The sequence below is a fragment of the Lipotes vexillifer genome, unplaced genomic scaffold, assembly GCF_000442215.2.
Source record: "Lipotes vexillifer unplaced genomic scaffold, Lipotes_vexillifer_v1.1 scaffold479, whole genome shotgun sequence".
NCBI classification, from domain to species: Eukaryota; Metazoa; Chordata; class Mammalia; order Artiodactyla; family Lipotidae; genus Lipotes; species Lipotes vexillifer.
The window spans coordinates 2,254,437-2,282,108 of NW_006796443.1; the positions used below are offsets into that span (position 1 = coordinate 2,254,437).

Consider the following 27,672-nt stretch of genomic DNA (forward strand, 5'->3'; position numbering starts at 1 on the left):
CACTAGTGTCTATAAACTGGTTCAAGGTCATAAAAGTAGAACAGGAAAGCCTACTGAATTAGTAATAGGAAATAGATTGCATGAGCAAAGACAAGTTTCCAAAATACCTACAAACCACACGTGGTATCTGTGTCTAGCCGATTTTTTTCATGGCCTTTCAGGAAGTGAACTATCCCACTCTGAAAAGCCAGAAGAACAGTATTAGTAAGTCAGTCAAGACCAAAGCCAAATCCAATAGTGATTATAGTACTACATTTGATCTCTGTGGACTGTAGAGGAGAATATAAAAATGAGACCCCTCAAGAGCTTTTCATTAAAAAACAAAAGCCATTTATACAGAAGCAGTTCAAATTTTATTTATAAATTTGTTTAAAAGCATATAAAAGATTTCTTTTGCTGACATTTGTGCCCTGAATTAAGAAAATAGGGATTCAAATCTAAAGGTGCCAAAGCTTCCCCAAACCTGATCTGAGAATTAGATAAGAATTAGCTGTTTAGAGAGACAGGCATGCAGCACCCACAGCTCTCACTAACCTGACAGCATCAAATGATTCCCTCCTTTTCTATCTTACTAACACGTCTATAATTATACTTCCAATAAGAGGTGAAACCAATTAGAAAAATAATGCAGCATTTCACTGGCAGTAGAGATTAAATATGAGTTCAGTAATCAGCTCCTACAAACATGCATAAATAATGACAGGGAGAAACCAGTCATCCCCAGCTGCTCAGCTGAGTGGGTGGGCAGTTGAAGTCAAGGTAAAAACAGTGAGGCTGAACAAAACTGCAAGAAGGAATAACATCTCGTGTGGTTTTTCAAGGTCAGTTGACAAAGGCCAGTTGTAAGCAAATATTTCTTATATATCCTGGAAGAAAAAGAAAACAAAAATTAGTACCAGCAACAAAATTCAAAGCCTACAAAGGCTTTTGAATGAAGTTCCTCCAAAAAACACTCTACCTGACTATTTTTTTAATGATTTCAAGTCCCAGTGAAATGATTTAATTTTCAAGTTCCATTTTGAGTCACAAAATGGTCTCTGTCAACAATGTAATGGCTTATTGAACGACAGCTCATCAGCTGTGTTCTGAGAGATAGGCTAATACGGGTCACAACTAATAGTGTTCACAAATATTGTCAGCCACCTCCATAGTTACAGCAAGGACAGGGCAAATATAGTATGGAGCAGAGCAATTTAAATGGAACTGTATGGAGTAGAGGTGCACTGTATTATACAGCAGGAAGGTGACTTCTAAGGGGACGTTGAGGAAAGGAGATAGACTTAAATGAGTCCCCTCCCCCCACTATGTGCAAACAGTCATGACATCTCCATCATGCCTCCCAGACTGCTGGGCCAAGGTACACCTGGGATTCAGACTATTGGTGCTCTAACATTCTGGGAAACTAAAATTTCAGGTTGCCTCATGGGTCATGGCAAATGCTTAACTGCCTTTGAAGACACTGGATTCAGCGTTGCCACAGCATCTCAAAGGGTCTCACCTACTGGTATCAGAGAAGGGATCGTTTGAAGTGATTCTTTAAACATCCTACCCTAGATGCATCATGAAAAGTAATAAAGGATTCTAGAAGACCAAAAAAAATTTCTTAATATAAAAGCAATTTTAAATTATCAAAGAATATTGATACTGTGGAGAACAGTATAGAGCATCCTTAAAAAACTAAAAATAGAATTACATATGATACAGCAATCCCACTCCTGGGCATATTTCTGGAGAAAACTATAATTTGAAAAGGTACATCAACCCCAGTGTTCACTGCAGCACTATTTACAATAGCCAAGACATGGAAGCAACCTAAATGTCCATCGACAGAGGAATGGATAAAGATGTGGTACATATATACAATGGAATATTACTCAGCCATAAAAAAGAATGAAATAATGCCATTTGCAGCAACATGGACATGGATGGAGATTATCATGCTAAGTGAAGTAAGTCAGACAAAGACAAATATCATATGACACTCATATATGGAATCTAATTTTTAAAAAATGATTCAAATGAACTACTTACAATACAGAAGCCGACTTACAGATATCTAAAACAAATTTATGGTTACCAGAGGGAGGGGAAGGGATAAATCAGGAGCATGGGATTAACACACACTACTATATATAAGACAGATAACCAACAAGGACCTACTATATAACACAGGGAACTCTACTCAATATTCTGTGATAATCTATATGAGAAAAGAATCTGAATAAGAATGAATACATGTATAGGTATAACTGAATCATTTTGCCATACACCTGAAACTAACACAACGTTGTAAATCAACTATACTCCAATAAAATTTTTTAAAAATAAAAATTATAAATAAATAATCAAATAACAAATATGTATTAAGTAACCTGAGAAGAATGTGATTTAAATTAGAAAAAGCTTTAAAAATAAAGATCGGTCTAATTTTTCTACCCAAAATATGCTGATCAAAGGCCTACTACTTAAGTGTCTATATGATTTTTCAAGAAACAAGTTTTTCTTTCTTTGGGTTTCATCATAGTTTTATCATATTTTCTGCCTTCCTCCTTTCTTTCTCTGTCTTTGGCTTTTTACTGATTCCAGCATATCCTTCAAGCCCCATCTGTGAGCTCTCCTCTCTCATTCCTTGTAGGAGCTTAATTGTCATCTACCAACTTCTAAACAAATGCCACATTCTAAATATATTCTGTATACTAACCTCTTGTCCACTTGTTATTTATAAAGCATATCCACAATAAAAGTTTAGTTTATAACTTTTCTTATTTTTGTATGGTGTCCTTTGATGAACAGATGTTTTATTTTAATGTATATTTATCATTTCTTTTTAGTTTATACCTTGGGTCTTATGAAATCCTCCCTAGCTCAATTTTATAAATAGTCTATTTTCTTCTAGAATTTAAAAAGTCTTCCTTTCTATTTATAAGCTTTACTCTACCTGGAATTGATTTTTTTTATGATTTCATGTGGGTACTCAATTGTCCCAACAGCATTTGTTGAAGAGTCCATTTTCCCCTTATGATGGGCTCTGCCTTTTGTCATACAACAAAATTCTAGAAATAGTTGGGTCTGCCTGTGCCAATTCTATACCATATTAAATATTTTATTAAGTCCCATATGTACTTATATATTTTTAGGAGTGAATTGGCTATTCTTGGTTCTTTGCTCTGATTAGAATTTAACTAAATCAACGGATTATTTGAGAGCTCATTCATATCCATTAACAAAACACCATTTATTTATTCCTTAATGTCTTTCTATAAAATTGTATATGTATTTTAAAGGTAATATACATCTTTGGTTTTACCTTTTTATTAGGTTTTTTTGTTGATTCTCTATGCGTAGAGACAAAGTTAGTTCTTATATATTGATCCTCTATCTACCAACATGGCTAGGCCCTTGTTTATTCTAATAATTTTAATATAAATTCTTTTGGATTTTCTCGGTAGATAATTGTATCATCTGTGATTTATAAATATTTTCCTTTTCAATACTTATATCTGATTCAAAAGAAAAGCTTTTGATGTGTTTTTATTATAGAACTTTGATCCCTGTATTAGCTAAAGAAATTTCTTTTCTATTCCTAGTTTGCTAGAAGTTTTTACTGCAAATGAGTATTGAAACTTATCAAGTGCTTTCTCTGTATCTATTGAGATGATCATATGATGTTTTTCCTATAATTTATGAGGTAAATTATCTCGGAGATTTTTTTTGTTTGTTTGTTTTTTGTTTATTTGTGATAAGCCAAGCTTTTATTTCTGGGACGAATATAATTTGATAAGGATATACTATGCTTTTTTTAAGAAATTCATTATTGAATCTGTCAAAATTTTGTTGTGATTTTTTAAATCTATGTTTATGAGTGAGACCGGCCTATAATTTATTTTCTATATAGTCTTTGATTTTGATTCACAGTTACATTCACCTGCTCAATCCTTTGGAAGAATACTCCCTCCTTTTCATTTATCTGGAAAACATTCTAGACATTTGGAATAATCTGTTTCTTGAACATTTAGTAAAACTTTTCTGTAATATGTGTAGGCCTGGTTTTTATTTTATGGGAAGACAGTAACTAATCTAGATATGGTTTAAATCATTTTGAATTCCCACCGACAAAGTGTGAAAGAAACTGTTTCCCCCATCTTACCAACAGAGTATGTTGTCAGTCTCTTGTGCTTTGCCAAATAATAGATGAAAAATGATATTTTGGTTTAATTCTTAATTTGTATTCTTTTTGTTATAAATTCATTGGGTGCTTTAATTTCAAAGATTGTATTTTTTTATTCCTAGAAGTTCTGTTTTGCTCTCTTTGAAATCTTCCTGGTTGTCTGTATCTCTTGTTTTTGCTCATTGTTTCAAATCCAATATTTATTCCATCAAATGTTTTATACATAGTTATTTTAAATTCAGTATCTAATCATTTTATTATATCAAATCATTTGGTTCTAAATCTCTGTCATTTTGGTGACCTCAGCCACAACCACATGTTTCCCTGTGCTTGTGGTAAGTCCCAGTCACTGTGTTATGCTTGGGATAAATGCTTGGGATGAATCAGTGAACAAAACAGTCAAAGATGTTTTGACTTCTGATGGAAGATGGAACATAAATTACCACAGAGAGAGAATAAGAGTAATTAGTCAACAAAACATCCAAGAAAATGATGTTAGAAAATTAGGTTAGAAGTTGCAGAGTGCTACTGAATAAAGAAATGGAGACTGCAAAGAGAATGACAAGAGCCTGGGGTAAGGGCACAGGTGGCAGCATTAAATGAATGGCCAAGGAATTCTTGGAACTCAAGAAAATACTTGAAAGAGAACAAATCATTTGGACACTTTGGAGAAGAGTACAGAGGGAGCAGCCAGTTCTTAAGTTTTCAAAGAACAGCCAGAAAGCTGGCATGGCTGGGAGGAATGAGGAAGAAAGGCAGTAGGAGGAAAGTGCCAGAGGAGTAGAGTGGGGTCTAGATCATGGAGCCCCTGTAAGGGTTAGTAAATAGAAATCCTTTGGCTTTTACTCTAAGGACTTTGACTTTTACTCCAAACATTTGGAGAGTTATCAGAGCCATTGGAGGGCTTTGAGCAGAGGAGTGACAGGGTCTGACTTATTTTTCAGTCTCATATTGAGAACAGACTCTAGGTGGGTAAGTGTGGAAGCAAGGAAACCATCGACGAGACTATTTCAAGAATTGAGATGAGCAGTGATAGAGGTTGGGATCTATTATGAAAGAAGAGTCAAGAAGATTTGCTGATGGGTCAGCTGTGAGGATGTGAGAGATGGGTTGTACTGTTACGCAAACAGGAAAAAGTGCAGATAGAGCATTGGGGTAAAGAGGATCAAAGGTGAAGTTTTAGACATATTAAGGTTGAAATGTCTGTTAGACATGCAAGTAGGGATGTTGGGTAGACAAATGGATCTGCAAGTCTAGAGGAAGAGGTCTAGGCTGGAAATTGAAATTTGGGAGTACAGAGCATATTGGTATTTAATTTCATGAGAGTGAATGAGGCCATGAAGGTATTAAATGAATGTAAAGAAGATGGTCCAATGTGGATCCCTGAGGAACTCCAGTGTTAAGAGGACAGAAAGATACAGGGGATTCAGCAAAGGAGAACAGAAAAGAGTGGCCACTGAAACAGGTGGAAACCCAGGAGAGTACAGTGTCCCAGAAGCCAAGTAAAGAAAGAGGTTCAAAGAGGAGGCAGTGATTCACCATGACAAATGATGCTGATCGGTCAAAAGATGAAAATTGGGAAATAACCATTTGATTTTGTAATGTAGACAATGTCAGTAACCATGAGAAGAACATTGTGGTTAGACAGATATGGTCTAAATTCCACTTAGACTGGGTTTAAGAGAAAAGGGAGGAAAGAAATTGGAGACAGGATAGATACCTCAAAGTTCTTCTCTAAAGGGGAACAAAGAAACAGGACAGTAGCAAGAGGGAAAGGGGCTTCAATATATAATGTATATTTATTTAAGTTTTCTGCTGATGGGAATTTTCTAGGCAAGATGACAGCTGACAGTTCAGGAGAGAGAGAAGAACATTGTTAGAACAAAGTCCCCCAGTAGGTGGAGAAGATAGAATCTGGTCCATAAGGAAAAGCAGACATAAAGGAAGAGATGTGTGTAGGTAAGCGAGGTGGAGATGGGAGACTGAGCAAGTTCTCACCTTTGTGTCACTGCTTCTTTCACGCAAGGGAGAAGCCAATATACACTTTGGACTTGGATATGCCTATCTTACTAAGGAATCTTCGATCATCCTCACTCACATCACATCATGAGAAAGCAATGTTCCTCTCTTTTTATCTGTGAGGAACCTAAATGGAGATTCACAGCTCACTTACCTAAGACCTACCAATAGTCAGTGGTGAGCCAGACTCCCATATCCTCATTCTCCTAACAGCAGCCCATGCAGTCTTCATTTACTCTCTCCCATCATCTTCCCTTCAATCCCAGGTATTTTTCTATGTATATGTACCTTCTAAATTGGTGGTGGGGGGGGGGAATTATTAAGTAGAGGAGAAAATGTACAGCAAGTTTCCAAGTCCCATCCAAAATCTGAGTTTCAATCACATTTCACATCTTATAAATTCTATAAGCTTGGATAGTCTTAAATTCACAATGCCCTATTTTCCACATGACTCTTACTCATGTATTCTTATGTCAGTAATTTGTCAATTTCATACAAGATGCAAAGATACTGTGTTTTGATTCTTTTTTCTCTCTTACACATTGTCCCTATTCTGAATGCCATAGCGATACACATGAGCATACATTATAAACAGGCACATCTACTGTGCATTCTCTACAAATTTGCCTACACTTAATTATCTTCAATATATATATATACATTTTTGAAATCTATCCATAAATTTTAACCACTAGATGCATTCTAAGGAAACATGCATATAAGATTTCTAACAGATTGTCTTCTCAAAAATGATCTTTTGTCCATCAAGTATTTGTTAAGTGGTGATCTCCTCTAGAGTTTCCAGGTCAGCAAGCATTTGATTACTTTGTTGTATTTTACCAGTTTAAAGGTTTCTATCTGTTCGTTTTTTTTTGTTTTTTGTTTTTTTTTGAGTAGGTACATATACACTTGGGCTTCAGTTAAATTGTAAAACCCACTGTAGTTAGTTTTGATTCTGTACACATTGCAAACCCCACAATCCCATACATTCCAAAGCTTTGGTGCTGTTTCAATAATATATTGTGCACATAAAACACATTACCCACATATTACAACACAGTTGCAAGGTTTTCTTCACGGAAATCTGTAAGAACATTTCATTTTCAAAAAGTGCATTTTGCTGTAGGGGTTTTTAAAAATCATTTTGTAGTGAAAAATTAAATGCTGGTTTCTTTGACGTGCTAGTTTCACTGAAAGAATGCTTACTATTTTTATAACCATATTTCACTGAAAATCTTCCTGAAAAAAAATGTTCATTTGTTTTTGTTTTAGGTCTGGGCAAAGGGTGATTTTTTAAAAAGCCTTGCGGTCCAGGCAATCACACAGCAAACAAAGGGCAGGTGTCATTTTTTATTGTGATTGGCATTGACTGGAGCTGAAATCAGGCCCTTCTCCATCTCTCAGAAGCTATTGTGGAATTTACAGTAATCACCCTGGCTGACTGCCCATCACACAGCTGAATAGCAAGCCAAAGAAAAATAGTATCTGGCGAGAAGGCCACAACATATTTTTAAAACTCTCATTGTTTTTATTCTTCAACTTTGAAAGATTTTTTTTTAGAAAAAATAAAAATAAAACTCACCCAGCTGTTACCACTATTCATATTCCAATAGCCTCCAAAGTGCTGGAGGCCACCTGGTTGACTTTCACCTTGGAGTCGGTCCAGAAAAGCATTATTTACCCTTTAAAACAATGAAAAGTGTGTGTAAGTGGAAAGCTTGCTGCAGGGCTGAGAGATTTCTGAGAACCTAATGTGCTGTCTGAACAGACTGTGGGGACTGCTGCCCCCATTCAGCTCAGAAGAAATCTACAGACACTTCTTTTCACATTAACCATATGACATGCTGTGAACAGTCCTTTGGTGGAGCTGGTGCCAGTCTTGGCTCAGACCAAAAGGGGCATAAATTCTTAACTTCAGAGTTTCACTTACCCACCTCTACCAGTTCTACAAGAGCCTTGGTCACCCAAGCAACCACACCCCTCAGGGCCATGCCAGGAGTGAACCCCAGAAGCTGAGGAAAGATGGAAGCTTCAGCAAGAACTAAAACATAAAGAGAAACCAAACATAGCCCTGTGGTGCTGTTTTTGCAAGACAGATGTCCCTCCCATATATCCTGTACCCCACTGCCAGTATTGCTAAGGTAAATCCCATTAGTGAAAAGTAGAAGGAAAATAGGAAGAGAGTGTGGGAAAAGGGAAATACCAGAAGAAGGAAGCCCAAGCTTTCAAAAGAAGGGAGGGGTACATTTTCCCCTGATGTTCGGACATACTTGCAGCAACCAATTTCAGAAATTAAGTTTAACATATAGGAGGTAAAACGATAAAGAAAGGCAAGAAGTGATTATCATAAGGGTCAGGATAAGGTCACCTATAGGATGATGGTTATATTCTATTCCTGGAACTGGTTACCTGGATGTCCATTTTATAATTAATCATCCTAAATATTCATTTCATGGACTTTCTGTGTGTTATATCTTACAATTTTTGAAGTTGAAAAAGGCCACACCATGCTCTGAGTTGCCCATGTATGGCTGAGTAGAGTCAGGGACATGGTGGCTGGAGGAATAGCATTGTAACACGTACCCTGTGATGTGAACGGATTATTGAGGAACAGTGTCATGAAGACCATAGGCTTCTCAGCAGAAACAGAGTGCCTGGAGCACAGCAACCACTCAATCCATGCTTGTGGAAGGGAGGATAGGCAGGACCCAGTCAAGTTAGCCTCCTTTTTAGTCATGAAGTTTAGCGAATGTGGTCATGGTGGGTGGCTGTAAGTCAGCGACTGTGGGAGATTTGGGAACTTTGAGGAAAATGACTGCTGAGTGGCAAAGTCAGAGGCTGGGGGTTTGCCTAGCGGTCTTGCTCAGTGTGCCAGCTAAAATGCCAACTGCATGTTGACCCAGGTTAGTCTCTGGCTTATGGGGTTGCTGTTTTCTCCTCAACTCCAAGCCGCGTCTGGCAGTGGTCACATCTTAGTTATTAGAAGGCTTTTTTTATCTCTCACCATAAAATCTACCCAGGTGCCATATTCTGGTCAGCCTGGTTCACTGCAGAACTGAATGTTTAAGTCACCTTTTCTAGACCTCTCAGCATGCAGGTCAAAGTAAGATACTTGAGCTGGAGACTTGAATATTAAGGAAGACAGAACTGACCTTGATCCCCCGAAAACTACACAACCAATGGTATTCTGGACGGTCCATACGCCTGGGGCTGTTTTTATCCAGTCTTTTTGTCAGTAACAAAGATGGCTTTCCCTCAATATCCCCCATCCCACCCCACATCCAATCCACTAGAATTCTTGTTGGCTCCACCCACTAGACACATCCTAAATCACCCATTTCTTTTGATGACCACCATTCTAGTACAAATCCCTGTCATCTCTTATCTTGCTTCTGCCTCCACTCCTGCCCTCTGCAACCTGTTCTCCATACAACCACCCTACTAAATTATAAAAGGGATCATGCCTTCCGGAATTTTGTTTAGAACCCTCCCATGACTCCTATTAGTCTTAGAATAAAATCATTGGCTTACAGAATCTTCTATTTCCTGCCTACCTTTCTTACCTCATGTTGTATTATTCTCTTCCTCACCATCTATAATCAAATCATTTGGGACTCAGAAAGACCAAGCTCATTCCTGACTTAGGGCCTTTGCTTTTGTTCCCATGCTTGATAAGAGGGGGCATTCCATTGTATGATTTGCGCCCCCCAATCTCTATGTGACCAGCTCTTGTTTTTGGATGTCACCTCTTCACTGAGGAACTATCATCTCCAATCTCTCTCAACATCACTCTGTGACGTGGTCCTCCTGGTGTGTATCACTGTCTGAAATAATCTAGCCGTTAAATTGTTGACTTTTGTTTCTTTCCTCCAGATTGTAAATTCCATGCAGTCAGGGACCTTCTCTGCCTTGTTTACGCCTATTCCCAGTGCCTAGAACAAAGCCTTCACAGAGTGTGCCCTGATACGTAAGAGGTGAATGAATGAATTGTCCAGGTGCATGGTCCCCACCTCGGCCTGCTTCTGTGACTGCTGCTGCATTGTAAAATTTCCCATGGTAGTGAATGTAGTTCACTGTCCACTGCACTCAATTCACTGAAACACTTTGAAGATGGATGACTTGTGATGCACACAAGATGATGTGATTCACTTTTAAGCATGTTACTAAGAGGACAGCAGAGTGGGTCAACCAGAGATCATGGGTGGTAAACAGATTACCTTTTTCAATTTCTATCAAGAATTTGTAATAGGGAAGAATCTTTTGTATTCTACTACAAGTTAATCACTAAAGGGATATTGCCTATAAGCTTAAATTATACAGAATGGCCCATTTTTGAGAACCCTTCCTCTCAGATAATGAGGTAAAATACCTTTGTTCAGCTCACAGGAAGCATCCTGACCAAGCCCACCTGTGAATGACTGCAAGGAGGAGGAAATGAACACACTCCCTCTGGAGGCTGACGGGAACCGGGAAATGTTTGACTTTACTCCCTCCCCTTTTAGTATAAAAGAAGCCTGAATTCTAACTCAGGCAAGATGGTTCTCTGGGACACGAGTCCATCATCTTCTCAGTTTGCCGGTTTCCGAGTAAAGTCGCTATTCCTTGCCCCAGCACCTCGTCTCTGATTTATTGGCCAGTCATGGGACGAGAAGTACGAGCCTGGACTCAGTAACAAATTCAAATGGGGGAAAAAAGTACTAGTTTATATTTTTGTTTACTAGTGTTAGAAAATACATACATTTCATTGCTGTCAAGCTAGTGCTCTGAATTTTCTTCTAAGGATAAAAACTATTGTTCAAGGATGGTCCAAGTTTCAATAAATCAGTTCAGTTCATTCCAATTTCCAGCTTGTGGCCCAGATCCTTTCAACTCCTTGACCACAGTGCTCTGTCTTTTCCCACTGGAGCTTCAACTTTCTTCTCTTACTCAGAAAGTTACACTGGGTCAGGTTCAGGTGCAATCAGGTTCAATCATTCTGGGATTCATTGTAAAGCTTATTAGGAATCTACAAGCTTTCTATTATAAAACTCAGGGCTGCACTTTCTGCTATGTGAACTTCCAAACAGTAGGAAACACATTGTCTTTTTGTCTCCAATAAAATTATGTCCCTGGAGAAAACCTAACTTATGTCCCATATGCTCAAACTACATAGTTTGTATTGTTGCCCTCAGCAGGAATGGACACAGCTATTTTATTCATTAAGAGACAACTGAATGAGTATTTTCATATAACATAGAAAAGCTCACTATAAACTCCAAAGGACAATACAAACATAAGCTTTTATCAAAAGCTGATAGAGAGCATAAAATATGTTTAAAGACTTGATCAGTTGTTTCAAAACTGATTACTGAGTTTACTATCCAGAGAGATTTCCTATTGGATTAAATTTGGATCTACATTTAACTAGAATCAATAGAAAGAATAGGAGATGTAGGAAATAAATAGTGCCACCAATATTTAGGTATTCAGCAATAAGGAAATAAAGAATAAGGGTCAAGGTTCCTGTAACAAAAAAGTAATCTTTTCCACCTCTAATCAAATAACGCATTTTTATTGGGTGCCCATTGAAGATTAATTTCTTAGCAATGGGACCTATTAATGTGACATACCACTATCTTTAAAATGCTTAAAGCTTTATAATCCAATTCTCAGAAATTCAGAGAAATAACTGGCTACAACTAACCAGTGTTATAGAAATACAATATCAGGTTTTTTAATAGGAAGACTTTTAAAGAGAAGAAAAAGTAAAAGGCTAAACTAATTCATGACCTACTTTATTATAAAATAGGTAGAAGTAACGGTTCCCCTTTACCCAACAAAATAGTCTAACCAGTGTATCAGAGTTTTTATGTTTCCTTATAACCAGAGAAGAACACATAAATTCACATTTGATATTTTAAAACTGTTCTGACTGGGCTATGGAAGCAGAAAAATCCAGTCAAAATAATATGAGTACACATCCACAGTTGGCCACTGCAGCAGAATTGGGAGCTTCCATTGGGAGTCTCATTTACAAAATGAAACCACCACAATTTAAAAATACACTTTAGTGATAGTGGGAAGGTTAAACACATAAATGAAGCCAGTCAGTTTCAAAAGAATTTGCTCCTTTAAATCATAAAAGCCTTTACATTAAATTCTTCTCCTGAGACAATCACACTGCAGTAAACTCAAATAACCCAGCTGCTCCCTAGGAAAATCTAGAATAATGATATCTATGGTAGTTATTAGCACTGGTCCAACATCAACATGATATTCTGGGTACTCTTACTGCCTGACATTAGAAATAAGATAGAGACTATTTCCACTATTAAAAATTACTTACTGGTTCTATTTTAAGATTTTTTCCCTAATATGTTAGTCAACATAAAACAACTTTAATGGTAGTTCTTGTCTGAGCTTTTATATTCAAGTGTGAGTATCCTACCATCTATACTAGTTCAATCATTCTAAAGTAGTCTACAAATGGTGAAGCATCATATCAAAGGATTAATATGCTTTGTTCCATGGGGGGAAAATTAAGTATGGCCTAAATAAACACATAGCTTGAGAGCTGATTTCACTTTCTAGTGTCAATTTATGCCACCAGTTCAGAAAAATTGGATATTGTATGTGTATGTGTGTGTGTGCACGCATAGCAGCTGGCATCCTCACACATACTACACCCCAATAATATAAAGATTAAAAGGTAATATAGATTCCAAAACTGTATTCAATATTACTTTAGTGTTTCCCCAAAACATTGAAAAAACTTTATAGGTAGTGTTTTAGCCAAGGATGCTCATTTTATTGCCATTTATACCTCCTGTGTTCAGCCTGGTGGATTTTGGCTCTTTCTTCCTCCTCTTGCTCTCGTTTAAATTCCAGTAATTCACTCTAGGAACAATGAAATTTTAAAATATGGTTTTCAATTAACATGGCTGTACAGAAGACACCCAAATCAATTAAGTATTTGACCTTAGCTGGTACAATATTTCATTTTCGAAACTTTTACTTAAGTACCATTTCCGTGTGAAATAATTTTCTTACATAACCAGGTAGCAAAAATAATTGTGCCTTAGTCAAATAATAACTCTGTGAGTGTAAAATTGTGAGACTAAAAAGCCAATGTGCATGTTCAAGATATTGGACCATTCAGTACAACGTAACACAGAGGAGAACACAATGTGAGCCAAACTCACCTGTGTCTTACAAAGAAAAACAAAACAAATTAGTTCCTTAACGAATGTTACACAATACTATTTCTTGGTAATTTCTCTAAAAAAAGCTTCTTTTTCCCAACAAATTCATGGCTACTTAAATATATATTGGACTTGATTCTGTAGAGCAATTCCAAAAACACTTTCCATTCTGGAGAATAATACTCACCTATCATTGACTGGTCACTTCATATACTAGCAGAACTTTGGACTCCCTGGAGAGGATACTTTGCTTTAAATAGGAGACCATGTTACTAAAACTAAATCTCTAGCTTCTGACATTCTGATTATATTCTTGGAAGAGGCAACAACTTCCACACTCAGTTACTGTGTTTACAGTATTAAACCAAAGAACTAGGTGCCAGAGAATCTCAGTACTCAACTGCGTACAACTTGAGGCAGACCAAGTTATAACCTCATGTCAAAGACAGAAAAAGGCAGAGGGAAGTTATCAGGCCCATGTCATAAGTTAGTGCCTAAGTCAAAGAGGTTTTCTGAGAGAGAAAATATTGTCACCTCTTGATAAACACATAACAACACATGTATTTTTTTAACCCCCAAACTTCCATGATGAAAAGTATAAAATAAATTCAAAGTTCAGATTGACATTTTATTCTTTTAACTATATTCAAAGGCCTTCCAACATTCTACAGTCTCCACAATAAAAAGACTGGTTTCTTATACTGTGATAATCCAAATATGCTACTCATTAATCCCTAAAGCACATTATTTAATTCTAATTTCTACCTAGCACCAATGACAAGGGTAAAATTGGAGACTTTTCTAAATAACTGAATAATATTCATTCAGCCACTTCACAAGTACTTATTAAATACCTAGATGCCAAGCCTTGTGCTAGAGAATCATTCTCTACAATGGCATAAAGTCTTTCATTTTAATTTTTGTCGCTATATGAACATAGTTTAAAAGTCTACCAAGCAACAGTACTACTTATACTAGGCTTATATTAAAATAAAAGAAGCTCCAGTCCTCTCCCTCACCCACACAATCATGTTCAATTTTTGTGTGTGGTTTCATCTGTCATTTATCTCCTTCAAAGCATGAATATTCTATTTCTTAATTTAAAAAAAAAATAGTATTTTTTTTTTGGCTTCCAACCATGGAGAAGATTTATATCTCTATTACTACCTCCATCCCAATTCCAACTTCCCTTCCTGGTACACCACCATCCTCATCCCTCATCCTTACAACTTTTTTTTTAAACTTTCAGTGAGGTGGGGGAAGGGTCCTAGGGGTCTTACCATTCCTGAGTTAGATTTCCAAGTCATCCTTCTTTCAACCCTAGCCCTCAGAGATACCAGCTGCCTCCAATTCCACACTTGTATTGGGACTGCTTCAACTTCAGTGTTACCACTTCTTGAAAATGAGTTCTGCCTTTTCCTGCTCTACTTTCCAGTTTGAAATTGTGCTGATATCCTGGTTTGTTTGTTTTTTTGCTCCAGCCTCCTGGCCTGTTCTTTTGTTCTACATACTGGCTTATTGTGCCTTTTTAAAAAGCATTTTGTGGGCTTCCCTGGTGGTGCAGTGGTTGAGAGTCCGCCTGCCGATGCAGGGGACACGGGTTCTTGCCCGGGTCCGGGAAGAACCCACATGCCGCGGAGCAACTAGGCCCATGAGCCACAACTACTGAGCCTGCGCATCTGGAGCCTGTGCTCTGCAACGGGAGAGGCCACAACAGTGAGAGGCCCATGTACCGCAAAAAAAAAAAAAAAAGTTAAAAAAGCCTTTAAAACACATATATTATATATGCATATTACTACATATTTCTTTAAATTTTTTGTTGGGGGGGGTACGCGGGCCTCTCACCGCTGTGGCCTCTCCCATAGCGGAGCACAGGCTCCGGACGCGCAGGCTCAGCGGCCATGGCTCCCTTGTGGCATGTGAACTCTTAGTTGCGGCATGTGGGATCTTCCCGGACCCGGGCACGAACCCGTGTCCCCTGCATCAGCAGGCGGACTCTCAACCACTGCGCCACCAGGGAAGCCCTAAAATAATTTTTAAGATAGTTTTTTCAGCCTTGGCAAAAATGATACTGAAATTTATATGGAAAAAATAAATTTGCAATCATAGCAATAAAAAAATCCTAAAAAAAAGAAAAGAAATGAGGGAGAACCAGCTTCCCCAAATATTAAAACATATCATGAAACTACAGTAATTAAAACAATTTGATTGAGTCCAGGTAAAGACTTACTACATGGAAACACAGTTTACCATAAGTTGTTGTGCTAAACCCTTGCAGGAGAGATAGTTCAATGAATGATGATGGACTAGCCAACTACTGTGAGAAAATTAGGACAAGATCCTTTATTTTTATATCAAAATAAAGTTTATAGAGCCCTAGGATTTGAATCCAAAAGATGGAACCATAGAAGTTTCCAAAGGAGGCATGGGTAAGTTTATTTATAAACTTGGAAGGAGGAAGGTCCAGAAATCATAAAGGAAAAGGATTAATAAACTTGGCTGTATGAACATTCAAAGCTTCAATTGGGGGAAAAAAAAAACTTAAAAAAATGTTTAGGACATACATAGGCTAATTCAGTTATTCTTTTCTTCAGTCATTCAACAATATCTGAGTGCTTATTATGAGGCAGGCTTGGATCTACATGACAGAGAAATGATAATGAACAAGATACATGAGATCCTTGCTCCTTAAGAGTTTATATTCTGGAAAAAAGGAAGCCCATGAATAAGTGAGAAAAATATCTGCCCGTAATCCTATGCAGAGGATTAAACACACTGTTGTGAGGCTCAGTGGCTCAGTTCCTATTTTAGATGGAGTCTCAGGGAAGGCCTGAGGAGGTAGCTAAAGACCTTATATAAACGAACAAGGAAAACACAACCACCAAACAGAAGAAGGCCAAGGATAGGAGGAGGAAGTTGGCAGATAAACTACAGACTGCCTGTAAATTAAAAATAGTCATCATCTTCACACAAAGTCAAAGAAATATAAATCAAAACAATGAGATAAAATTTTTCTTCTATCACAGTGAGAGAAACTAGAAAAGTTTGATAGAGAATCAGGTACATCCTAGCACTTTGGTGGAGTGTCTAAGTTAATAAAAACTAATTTAGTTTTTGGAGAGCAATAAACATTGATATGTAAAATGTACACATCCTTTGCAGAAGTGTTCAAAGATATGTATAAAAGGAGAGGCAAAAAAAAGGAGAGGCATACTTGTATTATTGAAACAGTAAAAGTTCAAGAGAAAGTCTTAATGCACATTAACAAGGACCTGGCACAGTAAGGTAGACCGTCCACACAACAGAATACTATGCAGCATTTACAAAGAATTAGATAGACTGAGGGGGGTGCCTCTGGTGAGATCTCTAAGACACATTAAATAATAAAAGTTAGGTTTAGAGCAATTTTGTGGGGGACTCTTCCATGTAAATAGAAAAGATACACATACATCCATTTTAACTCATATGCTGGTGTACATCATATTTTAGACATTTTTATGGTAAAACACATACTAAAATGCTAACTATAACTATCACTGGAGATAAAAGCATAGCAAGTAGATAGGCAGAGGAAGGAAACTTTAATAACATAAGTAGTGTTTTTTTTTAAATTTTTGAACCATGTGAATATATTACTTCCTCAAACCATCAAGAAGGTTTATCTGTGTGGGAGACCATTTCTGTTTCTTTATGCTTTCCTTTATTTAAAAATCCCAATGGATATACAGTTTTTAATATGTAAAAATGTAAAAGAGCAAAATACTACATCATGAAGCCAAGGACTATCAGGGAAGAAAAAAAGAGGACAGGAAGAGAATAGCACGCAGCATCCTGTTACAGAGGCAAGGTCAGGGGAGAGGAGAAAACAGAGCAGGAGGGAAGGGTAAGGGAACTGATGAGACATCATCATGCAAGACCACTGCTCCAGGTGGCAGAAGGGGGGGGGGGCTCTAGCTCCACTGCACTCAGGATTATTATTCTATAAGCAGCAAACCATATTTACTAGGGAGAGGCTGGTTTTCCTTTGGTGGCACAAAGGATTATTTCAACTAATTAATTTGTTCTGCTGAACTGACAGCCACTGCAGATGCATCTGCATGCTTTATAAGCGTATTCCTGGTTCATTGATGCAGTTCTCACACATAAGTGCAATACCTCGTTGGATAGATACAAAATAAGTCATTCCCATGGTGCACAGCATCTGAGACACTGTCAAATCTTATCTCACTCAACACAAATTTGTGAAGCACCAACCATTTTCCAGACACCTGGATTCAGGCTGAAGGTACAGATGCAAGGAAGACCCAGCTCCAACCTGAAGGAAATCACAGTATAATGAGAGAGACAGACCCAGAAACAACTGTGATACAAAACAAAAAGATGCATTACTGAATACAAGTTCAAGCAACATGACACAGGAATATGAAGGAAGGGATGCAAATGAGAGACAAGGAATAAATGTTCCTGAATGTTCGACGTTTTAAGTGCATCCATGAAGGCTCCCAGGGGAAAGAGAGGGTGTCTTCTCACTGCTCTGCTCATCTCCCTGCATTCAGACAGAGCTCCATACAGAGAAGGTACTTAAGTACTAGGAAAAACAAAATATCATCTTGGAGATGCCAAGAGCAGAACCTCCTGTAAACACTGTTTGGTCAGTGAGGACAACACTGCAAACAGTGCCAATTTCTGTGCCCACCCTGCCAGGATTGCTCTCACTGGAGGAAGGGCTGCCAGGGATCAGTGCTGGGAGCCCAAGCTAACAGCAAGAAGGAAAAGGGTCACCATCTCCTGCTAGAGGTTATAGAAATTACTTCTCTGTGTTGCAATTTACGAAAGGCTCAACTATATAACAAACAGGTGTGTTCAAGGCTGGATGCCTGAGAAAGCTGATGAGTTTAAAGGCATGTTCCAAAGCAAGGCTGTAATAACTGAAGACTAGGATAGGGTCATTTTAAAATCATGTTTGAATTCCAGTGGGACGTGTTCTGACATGGTTCAGCTTGACTGCTTTATGTAAACATTAAAGTGCCATCACACGGGCAGGACATACTTCTCCCAGGAGAGAGTGTTCTCTCAACCCAACAAGAGGAAAAGGATAGTAGAAGCAGGAGAGTTAATGCCATGAAGTTCAAGAACCCCTACTTTGAATGATTTTTAAAACAGGAGAAGAGTTTGGGGCCGGGGACAGCTTAGAGGAGTCTTGGTTCTGTGGCTCCCCACAGTAGTAACTTTGCCCAGAAGAACAAAGATGTCCTTGGCTATGAGAAAAAGTGGCAATGACCTCAAAATATCGAGAGGAGACCAACCAAATCCAAGGAAGTAAATACTCATGGGTAAAGAAGGAGAGAGAGAAAATAGCATTAATAATGTGTACTCCTTTCTTACTAGTTATTGTTAATTCTATCATTTTAATATAAAGAAACTTTCAGCTTTCTGAAAAGTCTACTATTGTAGACTTTCAGCTACAATAGTCATTGAATCACACAGCTCTCTATCTCCCACCCATAAATACTTCCTATTAAATTTCTTCTAACTTAAGAAATTTTTTAAGAAATTAAATTTCTTTCTAACTTAAAAAAAATTTTTTTTCATAAAATTTACTTATACATTGTCAAAAATGTAGAAAGTACAAAAACTATGAAGGAAAACATAATAATCACTCATTAAAACCTTCCACCCAGAGATAAGCTCCTTTAACATGTCAGTATATTTCATTCATTTCTTGATTTACATACATACAGAAATTATAACTGCTTATCAACACCTCGAGTCACATTTACAGGCTTCCACATGCCAGGCAATAGGATAAACTCTCCACGTGCTCTCTCTCACGTAATCTTAGAAACAATGTCATGAGGTAAATAACATCACTGTCATCCATAACAGATAAGGTTTAGAAAGACGAAGTAATCCACTCACAAAGTACCATAAGAAGAAGAGGTAGGCTTCTAAACTCACCCAGACTCTATTTTATAATCTTGCCTTTTTTCAGTTTCACGTAGGTGAGCATATTCCTACGTCATTAAAACACAGTAGTAATTGATGCACTGTATTCCAAACTTCAAAATCTTCAAATCCTCTACTGCTGAACAAATTGTTTCAAATTTTCCATTAAGATGGTTTTAAAAATAAACACTTTTATATAAACAACTTGTGTGCATGTGGTGCGTGGGTTTCTCATTGCAGTGGTTTCCCTTGTTGCGGAGCACAGGCTCTAAGCACGCGGGCTTCAGCAGATGTGGTGCACGGGCTCAGTAGTTGTGGCGCGCGGGCTTAGTTGCTCCATGGCATGTGGGACCTTCTCGAACCAGGGCTCGAAGCCGTGTCCCCTGCATTGGCTGGTGGATTCTTAACCTCTGTGACACCAGGCAAGTCCCCATAGTTGCTTTTTGATGAGATCTTTTTATCCCCTATTTTCAAATTAATTTTTTGCTAATATTTGAGGAAGTTGTTGATTCTTATATAAATGTTTTATAACCAACTCTAACTCCATTTGTTCTAAGTATTTTTCAGTTGATTCTCTTGGGTTGTACGGGCAGATTGCTGTCATCTATAAATTACTTATTTCCAATAATTAGACAAACTCCTTTTTTTATTTTTGTCTTATCAAGTTGACTAAAACAAGTCCCAAACCTTGTTCCATGCAAAACTGAAGGTTTTTTCCCCTTCACTAAAAAGAGTTTTTCGTCAAATAACATTGAGAAGCACTAGGTTAGAATTTGCAGAACAACACTGGTTAGTGGTAGGGGTTGCAAATACCCTTATGTTGTTCACTGTTCTAATATTTTACCACTGACATTAATGTTGGTTATTGCTTTGGAAGACTATATGTATCTTAAGAGAAAAAATTTTATTTCTAGCTCACTATGTTTTTTTTAATTGATAGATTTTAACTTACCAATGCCCATTTTTTACAACTACAGAGGTAGTCAAATTCTTTTTCTCTCACGACCTATCATATCTGCAGTGATATGATATAAAAAGTTATAATATATAGCTAGTCATCTTTGCATTCCAAGAAAAAACCTTACTATGTCTTGGTAAATTATTTAAGAGAAAAAAAATCCCACTAGGTTAGAATTTTCTTTCAGATGTTAATATCTATAAATCTCTGGGTGTGTATGTGTGTGTGTGTGTGTGTTTGTGTGTCTTCTCCCTTTACCAGGTTGTGACATCATGGGGATGACAGTTAAATAATATTAATTCTAAATTATTTCATCTTTTTCCTTTCTCTGAAACAATTCGTAGAACATAGAAAAACAATCTGTTCCTTGAAAATTCTGATGAACTTGCCTGGAAAATTATCCACGTTTAGCTTGTTAGGGAGAAGTAATTCTCAGAAAATTTTAGAAATCACTCACATCTTCATTTGTCTTTATTTTAATTCTTTGAATCATTTTAGAGTTTTACATTTTCTCATAAAACCATTCACTGAATCCACATATTCAATTCATTGGCATAGTATTATATATAGTAATATAAACTTAATCTTTTCTAAAACTGTGGTTCTAGCCACTCATTTCTACTGTTGTGTAGAAACAGTAGAAATGCAGTTGTGTGATCTTTTCTTCATTAGACTTACCAGAGATCTGTTCATTTTGTTGATCTTATCAAAGAACAAGCTGTTGGATTTTTATAATAGCTGTTTCTTGAAGTTTTGTTATTAATCTCTGCTCTTAATTACTTCCTTCAGTATAGTTTATTGTTCTTGTTTTAAATTCTTAGGCTGGATACTTAATTCATTTCTGTTTTGAGTACTGATTGGATTTAAAGTTATGATTTTTCTTTCTCTGAGTAGAGCATCTCAGGGTACAGCTTTGAATGCATTCCCCATAAAGTGCTCTCACCATGATTTCTAGTGTATTCTATGATAATTTTCTCTGTCATTGAATAATTTAAGTATGTTCTCATTTTTTGGTTTGTTTTTACTTTCCAAATGACTATATAAAATCAATAACCATGCAAAATCAGTAAGTGCACTCAGCCTATCAGAAAAAATTTTTTGAATCCCTAGAAGGTAGAAAGGAGACAAAATAAACTATATGGAGAAACAAGCATGCAGGATAAACCTGGGCTGAGTTAGCTGTGTTTCTGAAGGAGATCTGGGAGACATTCATGAAGATGACCAGTTGGAGAACTACACTGAGATGAGCTTGGCAGTGGGCTCTTCCCCTCCCACGCTTGTGTACATAGCAGCAAGCACTGACACGGCCCCTTGGGTAACAGTGAATGGAGGAAGGGTGTCTGAGCTCAGAGAAACAGGACAATGTCCCAGTACCTGCTGACTTTAGGAGAACAAGAGGCTGCCACACACAGAAGACAGGCTCCTGTATATCTCAGTTGGCCATGTGCCCAAAGAAACATGAGGAGATAACCAAGAATCACCAAACATTCGAGAAAGAAAACTACACAAGATAAAACTTAAAATGGAAAGGAAAAAAAGTACTGCTAAAATAGTAAATAGAAGATTTTAATGGTTGTATAATCACCATCAATGAAGAGATCAGAAAGACTACTACACTTATAAAACAGAACCTGGCTATGAAAAAGTAAGTCAGCAACCTTGGTAAATAAACAAATTTGATGCATGTGCCAAGTAAGCAGAATGGACACTCATGAAGTAACGCAGTGAACAGGATGATCTAGCTCAAAGTTTCTTTCAGAATGCAACGGAAAAGGCCAAAGAGACAGGAAGTATAAGAAAAACAACTAAGAGAGATAGAGAACAGATATAGAATTTCCGAAAGCCACTTGATACATAACCCAGAAATGGAGAGAAGAGACAATACAGGGGAAGAAATGTGAAAGGAAAATAGAAATTTCCCTGAACTGGAGTGAGATTTATATTTTGAGCTTAAATAGACCAACCAAAGGTCATACAAAATTTAAAACAAAAACACTGTGAAATTTCTTATGATGGGGAGTAAAGGAGAGGAGAGAAGAGAGGAAAAATAAATAAATGGAACAGAAAATTCAGAGTCAAGAAAATAAAAAACAGAAAGCATGAAAGAAAATGTAGTTAAAAAGTAAATTATGTAGGAGGGGCAGAGTCAAGATGGCGTACTAGGAGGACGCAGTATTCGCATCTCCTCACAACTAGGGCACCTACCAGGCACCAGTGGGGGACCACGGACATCTAAGGGGATGGGAGGAACCCCCAGCAACCGGGTAGGATGTGGGGCATGGGGGGAGTGAAGGGGGAGGATAAGTGGAGGTGGGACGGGACTGGTGGCCCTGAGGGGCGGCTGGGGGAGGGAAAGGCATCCCATGCCCAAAGGGGCAAATTGGGGAACCACTGGGAGGGCAGAGGATCAACAGGGAGCATGGCCAGGTTTCCACTGCCCATTTGGGCCCCCAGGAACCTGCTGAGATCCTGGGCCTGATCCTTGCCCACCTATGCCTCCTCCAGCTGCATGGATCCTGAGGGAGTGCGAGGGAAGGAAGGGGGAGCAAAAGTAAAGGCCGGACCTCCAGGACCAACACTCCTGAGGGGTGGTTGGGGGGAGGGGAGGAGTTCCTGCACCCAGCGGGACCCACCCACGGTTAGGGGTCCAGCGGTGATGGGGGAGACCCTGGGGGACATGGTAGGGGAGGGGCATGAAGGAACAGAAGGGAATGGGGGCAGTGCCTTCCCTATCCATTAGTCACTGGGAAGACTGTTGGGCTCCCAGGCCTAATCCTCTGCCCTCAGAGCCTCCCTCCTGCCCCACAGAGCCCAAGCCCCACCCCTACACCCCCACCCAGGGCCCCACCTCTACAATTGGAGACCCCTTCCAATGCGCTGGGGCTAAACCCCACCCACACAACCTCATTCAGCGCCCTACCTCCAAACTCTGGAACTCCACACTCCAGAGGCCCTCCTTTTGACATTTGGCCTTTCCCCTTATGTGCAGGTCCTAAGCAGAGGTCCTGCCCCATGCTTCAACATCACCCCGACTAGGCCCTGCCCCCGCTAAAACATCACACCCCACCTGCCTAGGTCGCACCCCACCCTAAACCCCACCCCTGCCTAAGTTACACCCCCCGCTAAACTCCACACCCACAGCCAAGGCTTCTTTTTTTTTTTTTCCTCTTTTACATTGGGGTTCTGTTTTTACCTTGTTGATTCATTGTTGTTGATTCTTATATTTTTATTTTTCCTAATAAATCTTTTACTTTTCTAATTTTATTTAATTCTTTATACTTTGTTATTGTACTCTCCTTTGGGCGTGTTTTTCCTCTCATTTTTTTTTTTTCTTTTGTGGTTTTATTTTACCTTGTTGCAGTTGTTTCAATTACAGTTTTATTTTTCCTAATATACTTTTTAGCTTTCTAATTTTATTTTGTATTGTAATCCTTTATATTGTACTGCTCCTTTTTTTCTTTCTTTCTTCCTTATTTTTTTTTTTTTTTACCATGCCATGAAGCTTGCAGGATCTTGGTTCCCAGATCTGAGGTCGGGCCCAAGATCCTGTGGTGGGAGCTCCAAGTCCAAATTGCTGGACTAACAGAGAACCTCAGAAGTCAGGGAATATCAATCAGAGTGAGGCCTCCCAGAGGTCCTCATCTCAGCACCAAGACCCAGCTCTATCCAACTGCCTGCAAACTCCAATGCTGGACGTCTCAGGCCAAACAACTAGAAAGACAGGCATACAGCATCACCGATCAAAAGAAAAAAAAGAAATGAAACGACAAAATGATATGTTACAGAAGAAGGAGCAAGATAAAAACCTACAAGACCAAATAAATGAAGACAAATAGGCAAGCTACCTGAAAAAGAATTCAGAGTAATGATAGTAAAGATGATCCAAATCTCGGAAACATAATGGAGAAAATATAAAAAACATTTAACGAGGATCTAGAAAACTAAAGAGCAAACAAACAGTGATGAACAACACAATAACTGAAATTAAAAATACTCTAGAAGGAATCAATCGCAGAATAACTGAGGCAGAAGAATGGATAAGTGACCTGGAAGATAAAAGGGTGGAAATAAATTCCAGCAGAATTAAAAAAAAAAAAAAAGAATGAAAAGAATTGAGGTCAGTCTCAGAGACCTCTGGGACAACATTAAACACACCAACATTCGAATTATAGGGGTCCCAGAAGAAGACAAAAAGAAAGTGTCTGAGAATATATTTGAATAGTTATAGTCAAAAACTTCCCCAACGTGGAAAAGGAAATAGTCAAGTCCAGGAAGCGCAGAGAGTCCCATAAGGATAAACCCAAAGAGACACACACCGAGACACATATTAATCAAACTATCAAAAATTAAATACAAAGAAAAAATGTTAAAAGCAGCAAGGGAAAAGCAACAAATAACATACACGGGAATCCCCATAAGGTTAACAGCTGAACTTTCAGCAGAAACTCTGCAAGCCAGAAGGGAGTGGCAGGACATATTTAAAGTGATGAAAGAGAAGAACCAACAACCAAGATTACCTTACCCAGAAAGGATCTCACTCAGATTTGACAGAGGTATTAAAACTTTACAGACAAGCAAAAGCTAAGAGAATTCAGCACCACCAAACCAGCTTTACAACAAATGCTAAAGGAACTTCTCTAGGCAGGAAACACAAGAAAAGGAAAAGACCTACAAAAACAAACCCAAACAATTAAGAAAATGGTAATAGGAACACATATGGGTAATTAACTTAAATGTAAATGGATTAAAAGCACCAACCAAAAGACATAGACTGGCTGAATGGATACAAAAACAAGACCCATATATATGCTGTCTACCCACTTCAGACCTAGGGACCCATACAGACTGAAAGTGAGGGGATGTAAAAAGATATTCCAAGCAAATGGAAATCAAAAGAAAGCTGGAGTAGCAATTCTCATATCAGACAAAATAGACTTTAAAATAAAGACTATTACAAGAGACAAACAGGGACACTACATAATGAACAAGGGATCAATCCAAGAAGATAGAACAATTGTAAATATTTATGTACCCAACACAGGACCACCTCAATACATATGGCTAACAGCCATAGAAGGGGAAATCGATAGTAACACAAGCGTAGTAGGGGACTTTAACACCCAACTTTCACCAATGGACATATCATCCAAAATGAAAAAAAAACAGGAAACACAAGCTTTAAATGACACATTAAACAAGATGCACTTAATTGATATTTATAGGACATTCCATCCAAAAACAACAGAATACACTTTCTTCTCAAGTGCTCATGGAACATTCTCCAGGATAGACCATATTTTGGGTCACAAATCAAGCCTTGTTAAATTTAAGAAAATTGAAATCGTGTCAAGTATCTTTTCCGACCACAACTCTATGAGACTAGATATCAATTACAGGAAAAAAAAATTGTAAAAAGTACAAACATATGGAGGGCAAGCAATACGCTACTAAATAACCAAAAGATCATTGAAGAAATCAAAAATACCTAGAAACAAATGACAATGAAAACACGACAACCCAAACCCTATGGGATGCAGTAAAAGCAGTTCTAAGAGGGAAGCTTATAGCAATGCAATCCTACCTCAAGAAACAAGAAACATCTCAAACAACCTAACCTTACACTGAAAGCAATTAGAGAAAGAACAAAAAAAAAAAACCCAAACTTAGCAGAAGGAAAGAAATCATAAAGATCCAATCAGAAATAAATGAAAAAGAAATGAAGGAAACGTTAGCAAAGATCAATAATACTAAAAGCTGCTTCTTTGAGAAGATAAACAAAATTAATAAACCATTAGCCAGACTCATCAAGAAAAAAAGGGAGGGCTTCCCTAGTGGCACAGTGGTTGAGAGTCCGCCTGCCGATGCAGGGGACAGGGGTTCGTGCCCTGGTCCAGGAAGATCCCACATGCCACGGAGTGGCTGGGCCTGAGAGCCATGGCCATTGAGCCTGCACGTCCGGAGCCTGTCAAAAAAAAAAAAAATTTAAAAAGGGAGAAAACAAAATTGATAACCCATTAGCCAGACTCATCAAGAAAAAAAGGGAGAAGGCTCAAATCAGTAGAATTAGAAATGAAAAAGGAGAAGTAACTGACACTGCAGAAATACAAAGGATCATGAGAGATTACTACAAGTAACTATATGCCAATAAAGTGGACAACCTGGAAGGAATGGACAAATTCTTAGAAAAGCACAGCCTTCCGAGACAAAGCCAGGAAGAAATACAAAGTATAAACAGACCATTCACAAGCACTGAAATTGAGACTGTGATTAAAAATCTTCCAGCAGGGCTTCCCTGGTGGCTCAGTGGTTGGGAGTCCGCCTGCCAACGCAGGGGACACGGGTTTGTGCCCTGGTCCGGGAAGATCCCACGTGCCATGGAGCGGCTGGGCCCGTGAGCCATGGCCGCTGATCTTGCGCATCCGGAGCCTGTACTCCGCAACGGGAGAGACCACAGCAGTGAGAGGCCCGTGTACCAAAAAAAAAAAAAAAGCCAGAAAAGGAAAGCTTTATATGGTGTTAAATAATGTCAGAGTTACAGGGATAGAGGGATTGCAAAAAGACCACTGCACTGAATGTTCAGAAGGGATTTTACCTTTAGAGAGCAGTTTCAGTAAGAACATTTATGAATATAAACCAGAACATAAAGCATTAAGGACAAAGTGGGCAATAAAGGTATGATTACAGTAATATTACCTTTGTCCTTTTTGTTTATTTGTTTGTTTTGGTAGAAGCAGGAAAGGTGTTAGCTCTGAGGACAGCAGAATCAAGGAAGGAGTTGGTTGGCTTCTTTATTTAGAATGGCAAGAGTCAGCATGTTTGTTGACAAAAAATGTAGTAGTCAGTGGAGAAGAATATACTGAAGGTATAGTTTGGAAAAGGAATTGTAAATAAATTTCTAGAAGAGGGAATTGAATCAAATGTAAAATACTGAGAAGTTAAACTTAAGGAAGAACCTACTGTCACCGGAGACCAGAGTAATGTAAGAATGTGAAAGTCAGGGACATACAGGGCAGGATCAATGTGCTGCCACCTCAACTTAACCTAGAGAATCTACTCTCCAATTACTCCACAGTAGGTGTTCAATAAATACTTGTTGAATGAATGGAATGAACAAACACATGAATAGACGCAATGATACAAATGTGTTATTTTCTGTATCTTCCTATCATAAACGTGATTCTTTTTTTGAATTTTATTTACTTTTTATACAGCAGGTTCTTATTAGTCATCAATTTTATACACATCTGTGTATACATGTCAATCCCAGTCACACAATTCATCACACCACCACGCCCACCCCCCCCGCGGCTTTCCCCACTTGGTGTCCATACGTTTGTTCTCTACATCTGTGTCTCTATTTCTGCCCTGCAAACCGGTTCATCTGTACCATTTTTCTAGGT

At 38.1% G+C, this 27,672-nt stretch overlaps 1 protein-coding gene across 1 annotated transcript in view; it reads right to left on the bottom strand.

The window, feature by feature from the left end:
• Positions 1–614: 614 nt before the first annotated feature.
• Positions 615–27,672, bottom strand: part of EPSTI1 (epithelial stromal interaction 1) — a 100,182-nt gene continuing 73,124 nt past the window's right edge. The window contains 4 exon segments of the mRNA XM_007468623.1: positions 615–856; positions 6,342–6,348; positions 7,770–7,869; positions 12,990–13,063. Coding sequence (XP_007468685.1) covers positions 615–856; positions 6,342–6,348; positions 7,770–7,869; positions 12,990–13,063 — 423 coding nt within the window.